The sequence below is a fragment of the Bos taurus genome, chromosome 16 (genome assembly GCF_002263795.3).
Source record: "Bos taurus isolate L1 Dominette 01449 registration number 42190680 breed Hereford chromosome 16, ARS-UCD2.0, whole genome shotgun sequence".
Classification (NCBI taxonomy): Eukaryota; Metazoa; Chordata; class Mammalia; order Artiodactyla; family Bovidae; genus Bos; species Bos taurus.
The window spans coordinates 2,702,557-2,718,784 of NC_037343.1; the positions used below are offsets into that span (position 1 = coordinate 2,702,557).

Sequence of the window (16,228 nt, forward strand, 5' to 3'; positions counted from 1 at the left end):
TTTGAGCATTACTTTACTAGCGTGTGAGATGAGTGCAGTTGTGCGGTAGTTTGAGCATTCTTTGGCATACCTTTCTTTGGGATTGGAATGAAAACTGACCTTTTCCAGTCCTGTGGCCACTGCTGAGTTTTCCAAATTTGCTGGCATATTGAGTGCAGCACTTTCACAGCATCATCTTTCAGTATTTGGAATAACTCAACGGGAATTCCATCACCTCCACTAGCTTTGTTTGCAAAATATGTATAGTATGCTATAATTTTTAAAGAGTATCTATGTATACGTAGAAAGTCTATGGGAGGAATACAAAACACTGTTAAGAGTAGCTGGCAGGGGAGAGGCTCTCTGTGGGACTGGGAACCTGCAGGACAGTCTCGGGATGGAAGTTTCCTTATATATGCTCTACTTTTACTGTGAACCCTTGTAAGTTTTGGGTTTCATGTCATGTGAAAGGATTACCTATTCAAAGTACAAAGTAGTTTTTTAAAATGTTTAAGAAAGAACCTCAAGCAAGAGACAGAGAAAGTCCTTGTTCTGTGAGCTGACTAAATATCCAAGGAATTGTTGTTCGGTCGCTCAGTTGTGTCTCATTCTTTGCAACCCCACGGACTGCAGCACACCAGGCTTCCCTCTCCCTCACTATCTCCCGGAGTTTGTTCAAACTCATGTTCATTGAGTCGATGAGGCCATCCGACTATCTCATCCTCTGTAGCCCCCTTCTCCTCCCACCTTCAGTCTTTCCCAGCATCAGGGTCTTTTCCAATGAGTGAGTTCTCTTCCCATCAGGGGCCAAAGTATTGGAGTTTCAGCTTCAGCATCAGTCCTTCCAGTGAATATTCAGGACTGATCTCCTTAGGATGGACTCGTTTGATCTCCTTGCTGTCCAAGGGACTCTCGAGAGTCTTCTCCAACACCACAGTTCAAAAGCATCAGTTCTTCGGTGCTCAGCCTTCTTTGGGACACATGAACCAGCATCCCGGAGAAGTCTGACTTTGTACTTCTCCAGGAAATAAGCACTTATAGTATTATGAAATTCCAAGGTGAAAAGTGTTAGAGACACACTTTTCTTCTGTGGCAGAGGGAAGGACAATCTGGGAATAAACATTTGCTGAGAAGAGACCTGTGAGTCCTCTCCAGGCAGACATTAGGATTATGAATGCCAAGAGAGAGCAGTTGGGAGCTGGTGAGCGGCCCCAGGCCCTCCCCCGTGTCTGACATGCTCTGCCTTCTTGTCACTAGAAAGCCATGTTCCACTGCCCACCGCACTCCCTCCAGCCCGGGCCTCATTCAGGGAACCCAGCAGGTGTCTGGCCTTCTGGAATCTGGAGGCAGTGCCCAAGATGCCCAGCCACCTGACCAGGGACCCCACCCACCTGTGACTCCAAGCCGCTCTTGCAGTTTGCAGGGTGTCAGGTATCTTTCTTGATCCCTGATCATCCCCAGAGCATCAGATATCGAGGACCATCCTATTCCTGGGTCAGCTGCAGTCTGTATCCTGAGTTCAAGCCTCACTTCTCATTTAACCCTCACGTCCTGTGAGTGATGGTGACGGCACTGGGGTAATTGCAATCTCAGTCATCTTGAAGGGTTCTCTGTTTCTCTCTCTTGGTGTCTGTCCATCTTCAAATCACAGTTCCCACTGGATCCTCAGAACAACTACTACATAGGACAAATCTGGTCCCCAGTTTTCGAGTGACAGAAAGATATATATACAAAGGTTTGTTTTCCAAGGACTTTTCTCTTGGTAGCTCCCATTAACCTCATATAGGCAATGAACGTTTTACTAATGCAGATATAAAAGATGAGAATATTGAAGAAGCAACTGGTAAATAATGAACTTTGGAACAAGAATGTGTGGGCTTGAATCCTGACTCAAGGGATTCTTTACACTTATTTCTTGCAGTGCAAAGTGGGGATAATAATGTCTGTATCCTTGGCTACCGTATAGGATTATTGTTAGGATTAAATAACTTTAGATTCTAAAGTTTCAAGAATTAGCATTCTAAGATTTCTCATTTCTCAACCTGTTCTATCATTTAAAGTTTTCCTTTATTTTGAAAATGTTTTACAACCAGGAGAGAGTACTACTGTAATGGACCTGATTCATCCATCACTCTCTTCAACAGTGATTAGTACAAGGCCAGCCTTGTCTCAGCAATGATGCTGCCCACTCCTCCCCCTTTGGCTTTATTGACCAGATTTTAAAATGATGAACTATGTTCCTAGCATCCCTAAAAGGTGACTCATGGGTTATCTGGGGTTTTAAAGAATCTTATTGGGGATTTATAAGATTTAAACACATTTGTTATGTTTCAACCTATTGTAGCCATGATTCTGTTTTAATTCTCAACTTAACCAGGGACATCCTAGGCTGGGTAGCTTCTGAATCTTTTTGCTGTAACTCTAGAAATCATTAACACTTTGTTTGCTTTTATGATGTGACAAGATGTTCTGGACTCAACTTACACATTTGCTGTATCAGACCGTCCTCCAAGAAAGCCTGATTCCTTTAGGCGATGGTACATAGAGTTCATAATCTGATTCTGGGCATACTCATTCCTTCTAGGATGATCCTTGTTTCTAGGCCTGGCTAGGAAGTGTGTGGGGAGAAGGCAATGGCATCCCCACTCCAGGACTCTTGCCTGGAAAATCCCATGGATGGAGGAGCCTGGTGGGCTGCAGTCCATGGGGTCGCTAAGAGTCGGACACGAACTGAGTGACTTCACTTTCACTTTCATGCATTGGAGAAGGAAATGGCAACCCACTCCAGTGTTCTTGCCTGGAGAAACCCAGGGACGGGGGAGCCTAGTGGGCTTCCGTCTATGGGGTCGCACAGAGTCGGACACGACTGAAGTGATTTAGCAGTAGCAGCAGGAAGTGTGTGTGTGTGTGTGTGTGTGTGTATGGATGTAGGTAAAACATGGAGTTCATCCTGATACTCCCAGTTCGTACTCAGGACTACAAAATTTTAACTTGATCTCATCAAGCTTACATTTATTTCTTCTTTCAACAAGAAACTCTTATTTTTCAGTAATATAAATATTATCACTCATTTGGTTTATCCCACAATATACATACAAAAGTCTCAGAATGACAACAATTAAAACACCATATCTTCATCAATAATATGATTACGGAAAACAATTTAGGGTATTGGGTGGGGGGATGAGGGATGGGGCAGTTCTTTTTATTAAGGTGTATCCCTCTAATGATATACAGCCAAATTGCCATGTTTGAGTTTCTCTATGTGTAGCTATACCAACCAACTGGACACATAGACTCATTTGCTACACTTTCATTTTAGGAATTTCTTTAAGAAATATTGTGCTTTATTATTATGTCAAAGACTGACATGTTTCAAAGCAAATCCACAACAAGATGTATTCAGTGTCCCTGTTCCCTCCACATTGTTCTTCCCTTTCCCCCAGGTCCTTTAAATTTTATTTTATGCTTTATCCTTTTCTTGTCTTTTCAGAATATATATATATATTTGCATTTGTTCTCCCTTTCTTAAATGATAGCATATTAAACACACTTTTTCCTATCATGGTTTTTTCACTTAACGGTAACCCTCGAGGTCACAACACGGGCATCATGCAGGATGTATTTCGAAAAGATTCCTGGAACTGAGACTGCTGGGCCAAAAAGTAAACGCACACTTATTTTGATAGATATTGCCACACTCCCCTCCACACAGGTGGATGTTACCATTTTCTACAGACACATTTTAATGTTAAAGCAAATGATTGAGGTATGTTATCTGTACTGAGAAAGGCTAAATGATTGCCCCAAAGGATCAGACCTGGGACCTGAACATTTGAAATGCCAACTAATGGTCTGGTGATCTGATGCACTGTTCCGTACATTCTCCCCATTTTACAGATGAGGAAAATGCATTACACGTAGGGAAGTGTTGCTGTTCAGTCGCTCAGTTGTGTCCTATACTATGCGACCCCACCCTAAATAATAAAAAAAGCTAGGACCTAAAACCCATGTCTCCTAACACCAAAATTAGGTCTCCTTTTAATGTGCAGCTTATTTATGATGAACTCGGTTTGATTATCTGTAGATGGGGAAGAAAAACATAATACTTAAGTAAGAAAAGTAATGAAATAATTATTGGGTAAATTCTTCCTCGGGTGTAGGAGAAATTCTTTGAGATATGGCTTCCCTCCTTTAGGTGACTAAGGATTCTGCAATTTGATTATGGTGTCAATTCACAATAACGACCTTATGGAGAGACAGAGAGCCGACCTTCCTTCCCCAGAGTCCAGAGTCTAGCACCTTGCAGAATCTCTCCCATTTCTTGCAGAGTGCTTTGCATTTCTGTGAACAAAGATGCTCTTATGCTATGTGAAACTGTGCAAACGGGTGTAGACAAAGATGTAATTTCCAGTGAATGAACAAGCCTCAGAGCACAAAGCCTTTTCTTTTTCTTTCCTCGAGTGACCCCGGGTTCTCCTTTGTGTTTGCTTTGTGACAGGTTGACTGACTTCTGTGCAGTTTGGGACGCCGGAGTTTTCCTTGTCTCTGCAGCCGGGAAGGGAGCCCCCTCTGGCGTTAAGAAAAGGAGGCTGAATGAGGCAGAGACGGTGAGTGCCCGGCTCCCTGGCTCTGGGGCGGGGTGGGGGCAATTCTTGCCTCCTGCCCTTCTCTTTGATGAGAGAAGTTTCTGGCTCTGAGGGACAGCTCCATCCTCCTCCCCAGAGTGGGCCACAGAGCCAGGCTGCAAAGCTGTCCTTGGCCGGAGGCTGACTTTGGGGAAGTACCATTCCTTTTCCTCCAGCAGACGTGGTGAGCCGGCATTAGTCCTGCATATTGTCCCGACTGTTCACCTCGTTTGAAAACTGGGGGAAAGCTGTGTTTGTGACCTGCACCCCCCTTAGCCTGGCCTCTGCAACCCGGGAGCCTCCTGAATGACAGCACCAGCATATGCAGGGCCTTGTGAGAACCCCTTCTCTGGGCGGGCAGGGGGCCCTGGTGGATGGACAGCTGTCCCGGGCACAGTTCGTGGCTGAAGCTGACGTCACTGAAGCCACACCCTGTGTCCAGGGTCTGCATTGTTCCATTCTGGGATAAAATGCTGCTGCTCCTACTTCAGTCTCCAGGCAGGAATGTCAGAGGAGGACATGCAAAAATTAAGGGCTACAGTTTTAACCAAGGAGTAATTGGTACTGAACCACAAACAAGCAGCCTGGAGGCTTCTGGGCTGAGGGAGTCTGTCCTGGAAGCCTGAACAGAGAAGTGTTTCCCCATTCTTGAGTGTGGGTATCTCTGCCTCATTGCTCCAGTTCCCTTTCCTCTCAGAAAGAGTTGGGGATTTGGGCTGGGAGGATGCAGGCAGGGAGGGAGCTGGAAGTTAGGAACGGGATATGCTGATAACATGGATTTGGGCTCTGGACAAAATCCAGCTCTCCTTGCTTTGTGACTGTAGGAAAGTTTCAAGCCACTCTAGCTGTCTACATGGGGGTAATAAGGAATATCTTGTGGTCAAGATGAAACATAAAGGAGTCCTATACTGTGCCTGGCATATAGTAGGCTTAGAGTAGGTATTTAGTATATGAAAGTTATTGTTTGTCATAGCAACAGTGGCTCGGATATACCTGTTTTATGAAGGTAGTTTCTGTGGGCGTTCTTCTAGATCTGCAGCTTGCCCTAGAACAGTGTCAGGTTTCAGAGACCACCTGGGAAATCCATCTGACCACAGGACTTTTTCACCTGATCGTTGTTACTGAAGACTGAACTTAAACATACGGGCAGTAGCAGGGGGACACCAGGGTTTTTTTGCTTTGTATTTGGAGGACTCTGGTTGCAAAAATAATGCATAGGTTATTATAACCGGCATGTTAGTATCTGTGGCACAGCATAGGAACAGACCCCAGGTGTGTGCAGAATCAGGGGCTGGTCCAGCTGTGGGTCGCTGTGCCCCCTCTCTTGGCACTTGCACCCTCCCTACTTTGTATCTCTGTGCTCCCTCCAAAGGCCCCTCCGCCCTCCTCGCTGGGCACACACACTCAGGGTTGCCCAACCAGATGCCTCCCTGAGGAACCCGCTTCTCTGATGACAGCAGTGTCCCTGTCCAGCGGTCCATCTGACTGGCAGCTGGAGTCCTACCCTGCCACAGCCTGCCTGATGCAGGGCAAACCTGTTCTAGTTCATACCTCTGGACACTTCCAGTCTCATCTGCAAGCCCATATTAGTTCAGAGCTTTTATTTTTATAGTGCATTTGTTTAGATTAGTTGTGTCATTTGACTTTCATGAAAATTCTGTTATGAGGGCAAGGCTGGTGTCAGTCAGAGAAGGCAATGGCACCCCACTCCAGTACTTTTGCCTGGAGAATCCCACGAATGGAGGAGCCTGGTAGGCTGCAGTCCATGGGGTCGCTAGAGTCAGACATGACTGAGCGACTTCACTTTCACTTTTCACTTTCATGCATTGGAGAAGGAAATGGCATTCCACTCCAGTGTTCTTGCCTGGAGAATCCCAGGGACGGCGGAGCCTGGTAGGCTGCCTTCTATGGGGTCACACAGAGTCGGACTTGACTGAAGTTACTTAGCAGCAGCAGCAGCAGCTGGTGACAGCATTCCCATTTGATTGATGGATAAACTGAGGCTCAAGAAGTTATTTCTCTAACATCCACAAAATGAATTCCCAACAGAGCTCATATTAGGACTCAGATGTCCTGAATTGTGAGCCATTTTTCTTGCTGGGATGCCACACGGCCTCCTCCAGTCTGAGGCATCATGAAGGGTCAAAGGATCAGAGGACTTTCAGATTGACTGGGAAACTTAAAAAAAGAAGAAAACAAGAGTACACACATTTGGCTACTGAGGGCCCAGGAAGTTCTGAGAGGAGGACTGAGCAGGCTCTTTAGAGGATGGTAACAGTCAGCCTTGCCTGAATCAGCCCTGGAGGGCTCCCCAGCTGCCCGCGCTCAGCATGTTCCCTGTAATCCTGCGCTCCGCGTGTTCCTTGTAATCCTCCGCACGGCAACTCTGTGAAATGGGACACATTGTTACCACGTTTTACTGGTGTCACGACAAGTGAAGGAGCGTGCTCAGCACTCACGGCTGAGAAAGTGCCCTCACCAGGATGGAACCCTGGCCGTCCTGCAGCTCTGGGACCACGCAGCTGGCCGTTTGACTTCGGGGCTGTGGAGCGATCTCAGGGTGGGCTGGGCTGCACAGATGATTCTGAGCAGGACTCCAGCCAGGTTCTAGGTAGAAATCTGATTTTGTGTCTCTGCTTGGGAGGCCTCAGATGAGTAAGTCGTCTGTCTGTCTGTCTGCCCTCCTCTCTGGCTCTCCTCTTGTCTGTCTGCCCTCCTCTCTGGCTCTCCTCTTGTTCCGGGCCATAGCCATCTGGGGCCTGCCCCGGCGTCTGCTCCCGCACATGCCCCCTCCGCCCTCCCGCTCCGCCCTCCCCCTCTGCCAGCGTGAGCACCTGCCCCGCTCAGACTAACCTCTCCCTCCCTCGGTGCCTCAGCTCCTGGGCCTGCCAGGTGCTCGGAGCAGACACCTGCCCTCTGACGCAGGCAGAGGAACCACCATCCTCCCCAGGCCTTCGGTGTCTCAGATGGCGTCATTTGGTTAATTGCATTCACACCCCTCAGTCTCCCTGCCAGGTGCTGGGCCTTCTCCCTCCAGAAGCACTGCAGCAGGCCTCCCTGGCCATGGGGGGAGCAGGACCACGGCTGGGAGATGATCGGGGGCGGGCCGTGGGGCTTCACTGGGAACTCTCCTCCCCAGGACCAACTCCAGGCCCCTGAGACAGCACCCATGCTTACCACCCTGTCCTGGGTGCTGAGGTGTGCAGGGCTGGGTGTGGAGCCACCGGTGACCGCAGAGAGAGCTGGTCGCCTCAGTGACGTGTGCCGTCTGCCTCATCTCTGTGGAGGCGATGCACTCACTTCCACACCGCCCCCCCACCCCAGCCTTTCTGCCGCCCTGCTGAACCCACCTGTATACCGGAGGTGGGGCTGCTGGGTTTGAGACAGCGTGTCACCCCGTGAGTTTCTGATTCTAACGGGAGGACTAGAGACTACAGCAAAGAGAGGCCCTGCCACACACAGGTGTGTGCACTCACTGGGGGCGTTAACGCGGCTTTCCCCTCCACCGCTGGAGCCGGCCGTGTCTTGGCGTAAGCATCATAGCCAGCACTCAGCCGCAGACCCCTAGACAAACAGCGCATCTCATAACGCAGGGAACGGCCGTCCCCTGTCTGTCCCACACCCCCTCCTCCACGCTCCTGTATTTTCACATCTCCAGCCTGCAGAAGCCTGCCAGGACGGCAGTTGGACCCAGACCAGTGTCTGAGTTGGATGTAAATGCAGAGGGCTGGAGGGAGGGGAGGGAACAGATGCCGCTCCCTCCTGCTGTCTTGGTCCCTTCCTCCCTGCGTCTCCCTGTCGTGTCAGATAGGAACCTTAAAAATGCAGCCGGGGATGTGCTGTCCTTGGAATGTGAAAGTGAAGGTGAAGTCGCTCAGTCGTGTCTGACTCTTAGCAGCCCCATGAACTGCAGCCTACCAGGCTCCTCCGTCAGTGGGATTTTCCAGGCAAGAGTACTGGAGTGGGGTGCCATTGCCTTGGAATATCAGCAGCTAGGCCAATACTGACAGCAGGATGGAAGCCTCAGAAGAACGGACCTGGCTCCTTTGAGGTCGACTCCCACCTGGGGTGGTCGATGTCATGGGTCGTGGGGCCACTGGTGGAAGAGGCTGGGTGAGCAGGGGCGGAATGGGGGTGGGGCAGTGGTCTCCAGGAGTTCCTAGCGCTTTGGGTCAGGACGCAGGGTTGAGGCAGGAGAGAGGGAAGCGAAGGCTGCTTTGGCTGCTCTGGAATCTCGCAGGAGCTGCCCTTCTGTCTGGTCCACAGTAGACTGCACTTGTGCAGAGACAGTAATGACTCCTTGGCCCCAGAGTAGGGTATGGTTATTAGCACAGGCATCGTGTGTTTTGTAGATCTATAAGACACATCTAGGGTTGAAAGTCCAGCTTGTCCAAAGCCATGTAGCAAAGCATTGCACCATATGTCACTTGTGGGGAAGAAGAAATAACCAATAGCTTTTGAAAGTCAAGTTTGGGCCAGGCCTTGGGTTAGATGCTATTGTGGAGGTGGTTTAGTTGCTAAGTCGTGTCTGACTCTCGCCACCCCATGGACTGTCCATGCTCCTCTGTCCATGGGATTTCCCAAGCAAGAGTACTGGAGTGGGTTGCCATTTCCTTCTCCAGGGGATCTTCCCAACCCAGGGGTTGAACGTGGGTCTCCTGCATTGCAGGCCAGTTCTTTACCAACTGAGCTACAGGGGAAGCCCGTTAGATGCTATACAAATGCATTAGCACATTAATTCACTTAAAATGAATTAAATCAACTCATTTAATTAGTAGTCACAATAATATTGTAATAAATGTGTATTACCCATTCAAAGACAAGCAAACTAAGGCTCTGACTGAGAGAGAGGGTAAACGAATTGCTGAACTGTGAGGTTAGAGAGAACCTCGGGTATGTGGCTCCTGAGCCTGTGCCCCCTTCCTGAGCCAGACGGGTCACAGTACACCCCTTCCTCTTGAAGCTGCGGCTCAGAATTGCTGTCCGGCGTGTTTCCCCCGGGCTGCATGTTCCTAGTTGATCCTGTTCTGCCTTCATCTGGTGCTCATTTCTATGAAGAGCACAGGAAAGGAGAGGACGCCGCCCTCTGCCCCAAGAAGCTCACAGTCAGTGAAGGGGCTGGAGGCCCTTCCTCTTTCCCCACCCCAAGCTTCTCCAACAGCCTGCCTTCTCCCTGGCCCCCCACCCTTTTCTTTCCTGCTTGAGCTCATCCTGTGGTTTTCAAATGGCTTTAGAACCCTGGTCTGTTGAAACTGGGCCTGGAATCCCACAAAGAGAGGGTGGAGTAAGCAGCTTAACATGAGTGACATCATGAGCAGATGGATCCAGATGGTAGCTCCTCAGATGGACAGGGGCCTGGCTCCAAACAGACAGCCCGCTCAGGGAGCCTGGGAATGCAGTGGTCGGTGACTGGAATGTGGAAGCGGGGGTCCGGACAGAAGCTGGCTAGGGCACAGCCCTCACCCTTCGGGGGAGCTGCTGAGAGACTGAGGTCTCAGGTTGCGCTTCCTGCAGCACCGTGTCTGCACAGCGTTTTGTAGCTTACTGCGGAGGTGGGGAGTACGCAGACTGCGACTTGTTCTGGGTGGCATCCGAGGAGTTAGCCCAAAGTCTTTTTTAAAAACTCAATATTCAATATATTGATCCCCAAACCTAGTTTTTTCTTAAACCTTTCAACTGATAAACTTTACAATTCTTTTTATAAATCTCATAAATTTTAATAATCTGTTTGAGTCCATTAATAAACTTGAGTTCCTTTGAACATTTGAAGCTACGTTTATAAATTTAATCGTTTATTTTCCTTATTGAAGTATCACCGTTTTCTAACAAAGTCTTCCAAGGTCTTACGTACTTAATCCTTTTTTCTCATTGATGTTTTAAACAATAGTTTCATTGAGATAGAATTCACATACCATACGATTTACCATTATAAAGTATACAACTTGCGTATCAACTATACTTCAATTAAAAAATAAGTTTAAAAAATATTATGCACTGATTTTTAATATATTCACAGAGTTGGGCACTAATCACCACAGTTAATTTTAGAACATTTTCATTACCTTCTCCGTCCACCAAAGAATCTCCGTACCCATCAGCAGCCCCTTCTCCTCCGCCTGACCGCGGTCTTTCTCTCAAGGAGTGAGGGTTAGTCACTCAGTTGTGTCCAACTCTTTGCGATCCCATGGACTATAGCCCACTAGGTCCTCTGTCCATGGAGTTCTCCAGACAAGAATACTGGTTTGGTAGCCATTCTCTTCTCCAGGGCATCTTCCTGACCCAGGGGTCGAGCCCGGGTCTCCTGCATTGCAGGCAGATTTTTTACTATCTGAGCCACCAGGGAAGCTTGGTCTTCCTCTAGCCCTAGACAATCATCAGTCTATTTCCTACTTCTGGAAATTTGCCTGTTTCAGACATTTCATACTAATGGAATGGTACAATACATGGTCGTTTGTGTCTGGCTTCTTTTACTTAGCGTGATGTTCTCAAGGTTCAGCCGCATTGTAGCATGTCTCTCTGTATCATTCCTTTTTGGTGGTTAAATAATATTCCATGGTATATATAGATTTTATTTATCCATCCTCAGTTGATAGACGTTCAGGTTGTTTCCACTTTTTGTCTGTGATCAGCTATGCTGCTGTGCACATTTATGTACAAGTTCTCATGTGGACATATATCTGTAGTTCTTTGGTGTATACCCAGGAGTGGTTTGCTGGGGCATATAGTAATTCTGTGTTTCATGTTTTGAGGAACCCTAGGTCTTTTCATTGGAGAAGGCAATGGCAACCCACTCCAGTACTCTTGCCTGGAAAATCCCATGGACTGAGGAGCCTGGTGGGCTGCAGTCCATGGGGTTGCTAAGAGTCGGACACGACTGAGCGACTTCACTCTCACTTTTCACTTTCCTGCATTGGAGAAGGAAATGGCAACCCACTCCAGTGTTCTTGCCTGGAGAATCCCAGGGACGGTGGAGCCTGGTGGGCTGCCGTCTATGGGGTTGCACAGAGTCGGACACGACTGAAGCGACTTAGCAGCAGCAGCAACAGGTCTTTTCATACTAAATCCAAGCCCCCTTTCAGGCCGTCTGTCTCCAGTCTCTTATCTTTCCTTCGAACCCAGGTCCCTCCCCGCCCTCCCCAGACCTTGGGCTGCACCCTTGCACACACAGGATCGTGTCCATAGGTTATGATCACTTTCCTCTCTAGCCTTTGCTGACAGGCTGTCAGCCAGCAGGGGGGCCAGCTCTGCCATCCTGCTTTCTTCTCCCCCACGTGGAGGGGGTGGGGGCTTCACAAGCCCTCTCTCCTCTCCCTCCAGCTGTGAAAAAGATGTGTGTCTAATTGCTGTGAAACTCTCTCCCTGAGGGTAGAAAACGGACATGAATGAGGAGCTGGCTCTTGAGGTACGGGGAGGTGGGGGCTCTTCTTCTTCCTGGAGGTGGCAGAATTTCTCCCCCCACTGAAGGAAGGCTGTTTCCTGTGTCTCTTTAGCTGGTGTCTCCAAGCTGGAGGCTGTCTGCATACCCTACTTGTTAACTTCTGTTTCCTTTATAGTCTGTTTTACCTGTTAGTCTTTGTAAGGAGCCTGGTCAGAGCTCAGTTAACAGTGAGCAGTGGCAGTGAGTGGAGCCAGAATAATGGAAATTCACAGATATCCACACACCGTATCGAAGGCAGCCCCTGTGCAGCGTCTGACCAGCTCACAGGCAGCGGCACTGGCTACATTTGAGAGTCTTTTCCATTCCGTGTGTGTTTCCTAGTGCTGCCTCTTGGAGGATGAGCGAGTAAGCAATGATAATAATGTGGGGAAAATGCACCGCCCCAGAGAACGTCAGAAAGCAGGCTCGGGTGGATTGCAGCACCGGTACAGTCCCTCCCAGTGTGTCCAGCAACTGTTGGCTTGTGCGGTGGGATGTCCAGGGTTGGACCGTGGACCTGGCCGCTTATACTTCGGGCTGCCTCTCTATACCAGGCTAAGATATATTTCAGGTTCCAGTTGGCGTGGGGTTAAAGAGACAGGATAAGGCAGCCACCCCACTTCCTCTGTATTATATGTACAGGGATGTTCACTGAAGCATTGTGGTGATGGGGAAAAAATAAATAAAAATAACCCAAGATCCATTATAAGCGGAAGGTTAAAAGATTTTTGGTAGACCCACGCAAATCAGCTACGCAAAACCATGCAGCGGGTCTCCCTGTCCAAGCGCTGTTCACTTAGTGTCCCAACCAGCTCTGCCCCCGCAATGAGGGGCCTGCACCTCCTGCCCAGAAGGGGGACACGTTCTGGGTGGGCACAGCCTTCATGAGCGGCCTGGTGGCTTGTGAGCAGCAAGGTGCCTGCCCGTGCTCTGGGCCCCTGGCAGCCTGGAGGGAGCATGAGAAGTTCACCGGACACTCACGGTGGGCACCTCAAGGGAAAAAGACCTCTTCCCTCTTTCTCCTTTCCTGCCCCCTCCTTCCCTTGTTCCCAACTTAATAAATAGCCAAGTGGTTCAGGTTTCAACCAATAGATTAGTTCTGGGTGTTGGGCAGGAAACAGTTGTTTTCAGCCAAATCCTTAATCCTAAACCCAGGTGTCCCCCTCCGCCCCCTCCCTTGGTGGGAATCGGGGCCACCTGATATTGTTGTTCCCCATCCCCAACTCCTGCTGAGACCCCGTGACCTCAGGCAGGGCGAGGAGGGGCCAGACCTGCCGGTGCCCCTGCCACCAGGGGAACCCTCTCAATGGTTAAACACAGCCCCTCTCTCCTCCCAGATCGCTCCCTCTGACAATGCCAGGGAGCCAAGCATGCAACACAGCCACCGAGCAGATGGAGACCACCCTCCTCCAACCCTGAGAAGGGAGGAGGGGGAAGGGGACTTGAATCCACATACAAGGTGTCCTTAGTTGTTGGAAAATCCTAGAAGACAACTGGTTGAACCCCACGCAGGGAGGAAGCGGGTCTCCACTCCTGGGCAGGGGAGAGGCAGATGAAGAAGCAGGCTGGTGAGTGCTTACTTAGGCTGTCAAGTCCTGGGGCCCCAGGAGGGTTCATGTAGTTACAGCCCCGAAAGGGAGAGGGGGAGGATTGCACGGGCAGCGAAACTTTGTGAAGATGCTGAGACTGTGGCCATCTTGGGGGGGGTGAAGGGGAGATGTGAGGCGTCTGGCTTCACTGGGGATACTTCGGAGGAAGGCATGGAGCTCCTCCTGCGGCTTCCCATCGGTCTCGTCTTCCCCTCTGTCTTCCTCTTTCCTGCTTGGTGCTCTCTTTGGGAGAGGCTGGGGATCACCAGTATGGGGCACTTGAGTTTCCTAGGAAACCCATCCGGCCTTCAGATGCCTGTGAGTGGAGGGAGCACTCGGGCTGGGGTCACCATCTGTTGCCTGGTTCCTCCCTTGGCATAAGAGATGGAAGGAATCTGTGGACCCGTGGAAGGAGGGGAGCAGGGAGGAGGGTCCTCCACGGCGCCCTGGGCACCCCTCTGCAGAAGGTGACCTCAGAATCAGGGCAGCTGAGCTGAAACCCTCTGGATGTGGGTGCAGGGAGGCTGGGAACAGAAGAGACGGCCATTCAGGGGTTAATGCCTGGAGCCCCGAATCCCTAGTTCTGAGAATCTGTCTTCAGGATGGAGGGAACAGGGAGGCCCTGACTGAGATCAGAAAGATGCCCTGAAAGGGAGTAGGGGTGGATTTCAGGGAAAAAGGGGATGAGTGTGTCTGCTGAGCAGGGACGAGGTCTGTCTACTTCATGGGATGCTTAATAGATGTTATTAGGTTATTGCTGTTATTTTTATTACTCAAGTGTATGCTGTAACAACAGTTTTATTATATATGATTTAATCAAGAATTTCTAATACACTAATTCTTGATGGATGCATATCTCTCAATTAAGAGGAAGTATCTGATAAGATGGCTATTCACTCACTCCATGAATATTTATTGTACTGGATTGCTACTGAGGGAGACAAAGCATAGACTCAGGAAGTTCAGAATCTGATGCAGGAGATGGATGAGGAACAACTAGTCTCACCGGCAGGAGGATATGTATGACCCCTGGAACAGAGCGCGCTGGGGGTACAGGGGAAATCGCAGCCCACTTTCAGTGGGAAGGTAGGGTCTGCGCTGCAGAGGGGTTGCCACCGAGGGCCTCGGTGAGGAGGGGCGTTTGCACTGTAGAGAGGTAAGGGATAGTGCTTCCAGCCTTCACGGAGGTGGCCGAAGGCCCAGCAACTACCTGGCTGGTCTGGGGGGCGGGGGGTGCAAGGCCCAGGCTGGCCCTGCGGGAGAAGAGGCCGCATGGGGTGGGAGCCAGGTCACAGGGCTTGAGCGGAGGACAGAGAGTGTAGGTTTTGTCTCTTAAGTCAGCTCCTCGGCTATTTTTTTGCCAAAACATAATAGAGAACACATACCGGCTCTTTCTCTGTTCTTGAAGAAAGAAAATGAAAAGTGAGTGAAAATGTGATTATTACAAGTTATATGTATTACATATTTATATAAGCTGAGCCACTTGGATTTATATTTATGTATACATCATTTGCAACTGTTCCTGGTTGGTACTGGGAACAAATGACGAGAAATTCCTTATGTCCTAGTCCTGAGTTCCCCTAAGAGGGCCTGCCTGCCTGTCTGCAGGGAGCCCGTGGCCTGGCCTGGGATACTCCTGAGTGCTTCTCAGACCCCACGCACACGGTCCTTCCCCACTCCCTGTTTTGATGGTCTTCTCTTTGCTCTTTTGTTTCAGCTCCTCTCTCTGATTTCTGAACAGGTTGCTTCCAGGCAGCCGCAGTGATAAACCCTGCTGCGTGTTTGTTTTTGTAATCTGATGCAGGATGGCTGAGTTTTGCGTTGGCTCGGTTGGGCTTTCATTATCTCTCTGTTGCCCCCACAATATCCTGTGGCAGTGATGTGTGAGTGTACTCCTTCATTGGTTCCTGTAGGACTATTCCAGTCATTTCATTAGTTTATTCTAAGAGCTAGCTGCTGGCACGTGGCCCTGTAGCACTAATCTGTTGCTGTGCGTCTCTGCAGGCAATAATTCAGAAGCACAGCCTCAGACTACCTGCAGAGGTGTTTTGTTCACAGCCCTGGGCATTTCGAACCGGACATATTTGGTTCCAAGCTCATGATCTCCCTAGCCCAAGTCACTTCCAGACGTTTCCGCTTTCTTAATTCTTGATGCCAGTTATGAGTGTCATCCCATCCAGTCTCCCAGCCTGGAAACCTTGATGCCATCCTCCTTCTCACCGTGCACTACCGGTCTGCCATCAGCTTCTACCCCTGTTGATTCTAACCCAGAGAACATGCTCTCGTCTCTGGGAGGCCTCAGAGGCCATCAGGCTATTCATCTGTCACGAACAACTGTGGAGTCTGGAAGCTAGGACAATGGGAGTGGAGCGATGGGGAGAGGAGAATGGTTGAGAAGCCTCACCCCTGGGTGTTGTCCCCAGAGCAAGAGGATGCGGTAGGGCAGAGTGGGCTGCGGCTAAGCCCCACACCACCCGTCAGGGCGGAGCGACGGGCGGGTAGATCATAGGCCCTCTCCTGGGTTCAGGCCCACATGATAAAGTCTGTGTAGTGGAGTCACGTGAACAGTGAAACAGCTTCCACTGGTACTGTGCTTCGTGTTCCTATGCATTATT

At 49.6% G+C, this 16,228-nt stretch overlaps 1 protein-coding gene across 21 annotated transcripts in view; it reads left to right on the top strand.

The window, feature by feature from the left end:
* Positions 1-16,228, top strand: part of NFASC (neurofascin) — a 201,117-nt gene that overhangs the window by 97,096 nt on the left and 87,793 nt on the right. For all 21 annotated transcript variants that reach the window (XM_024976633.2, XM_024976641.2, XM_024976639.2 and 18 more), the window contains one exon: positions 4,481-4,589. In XM_024976633.2, coding sequence (XP_024832401.1) covers positions 4,481-4,589 — 109 coding nt within the window. The remainder of the gene's footprint in view (positions 1-4,480; positions 4,590-16,228) is intronic.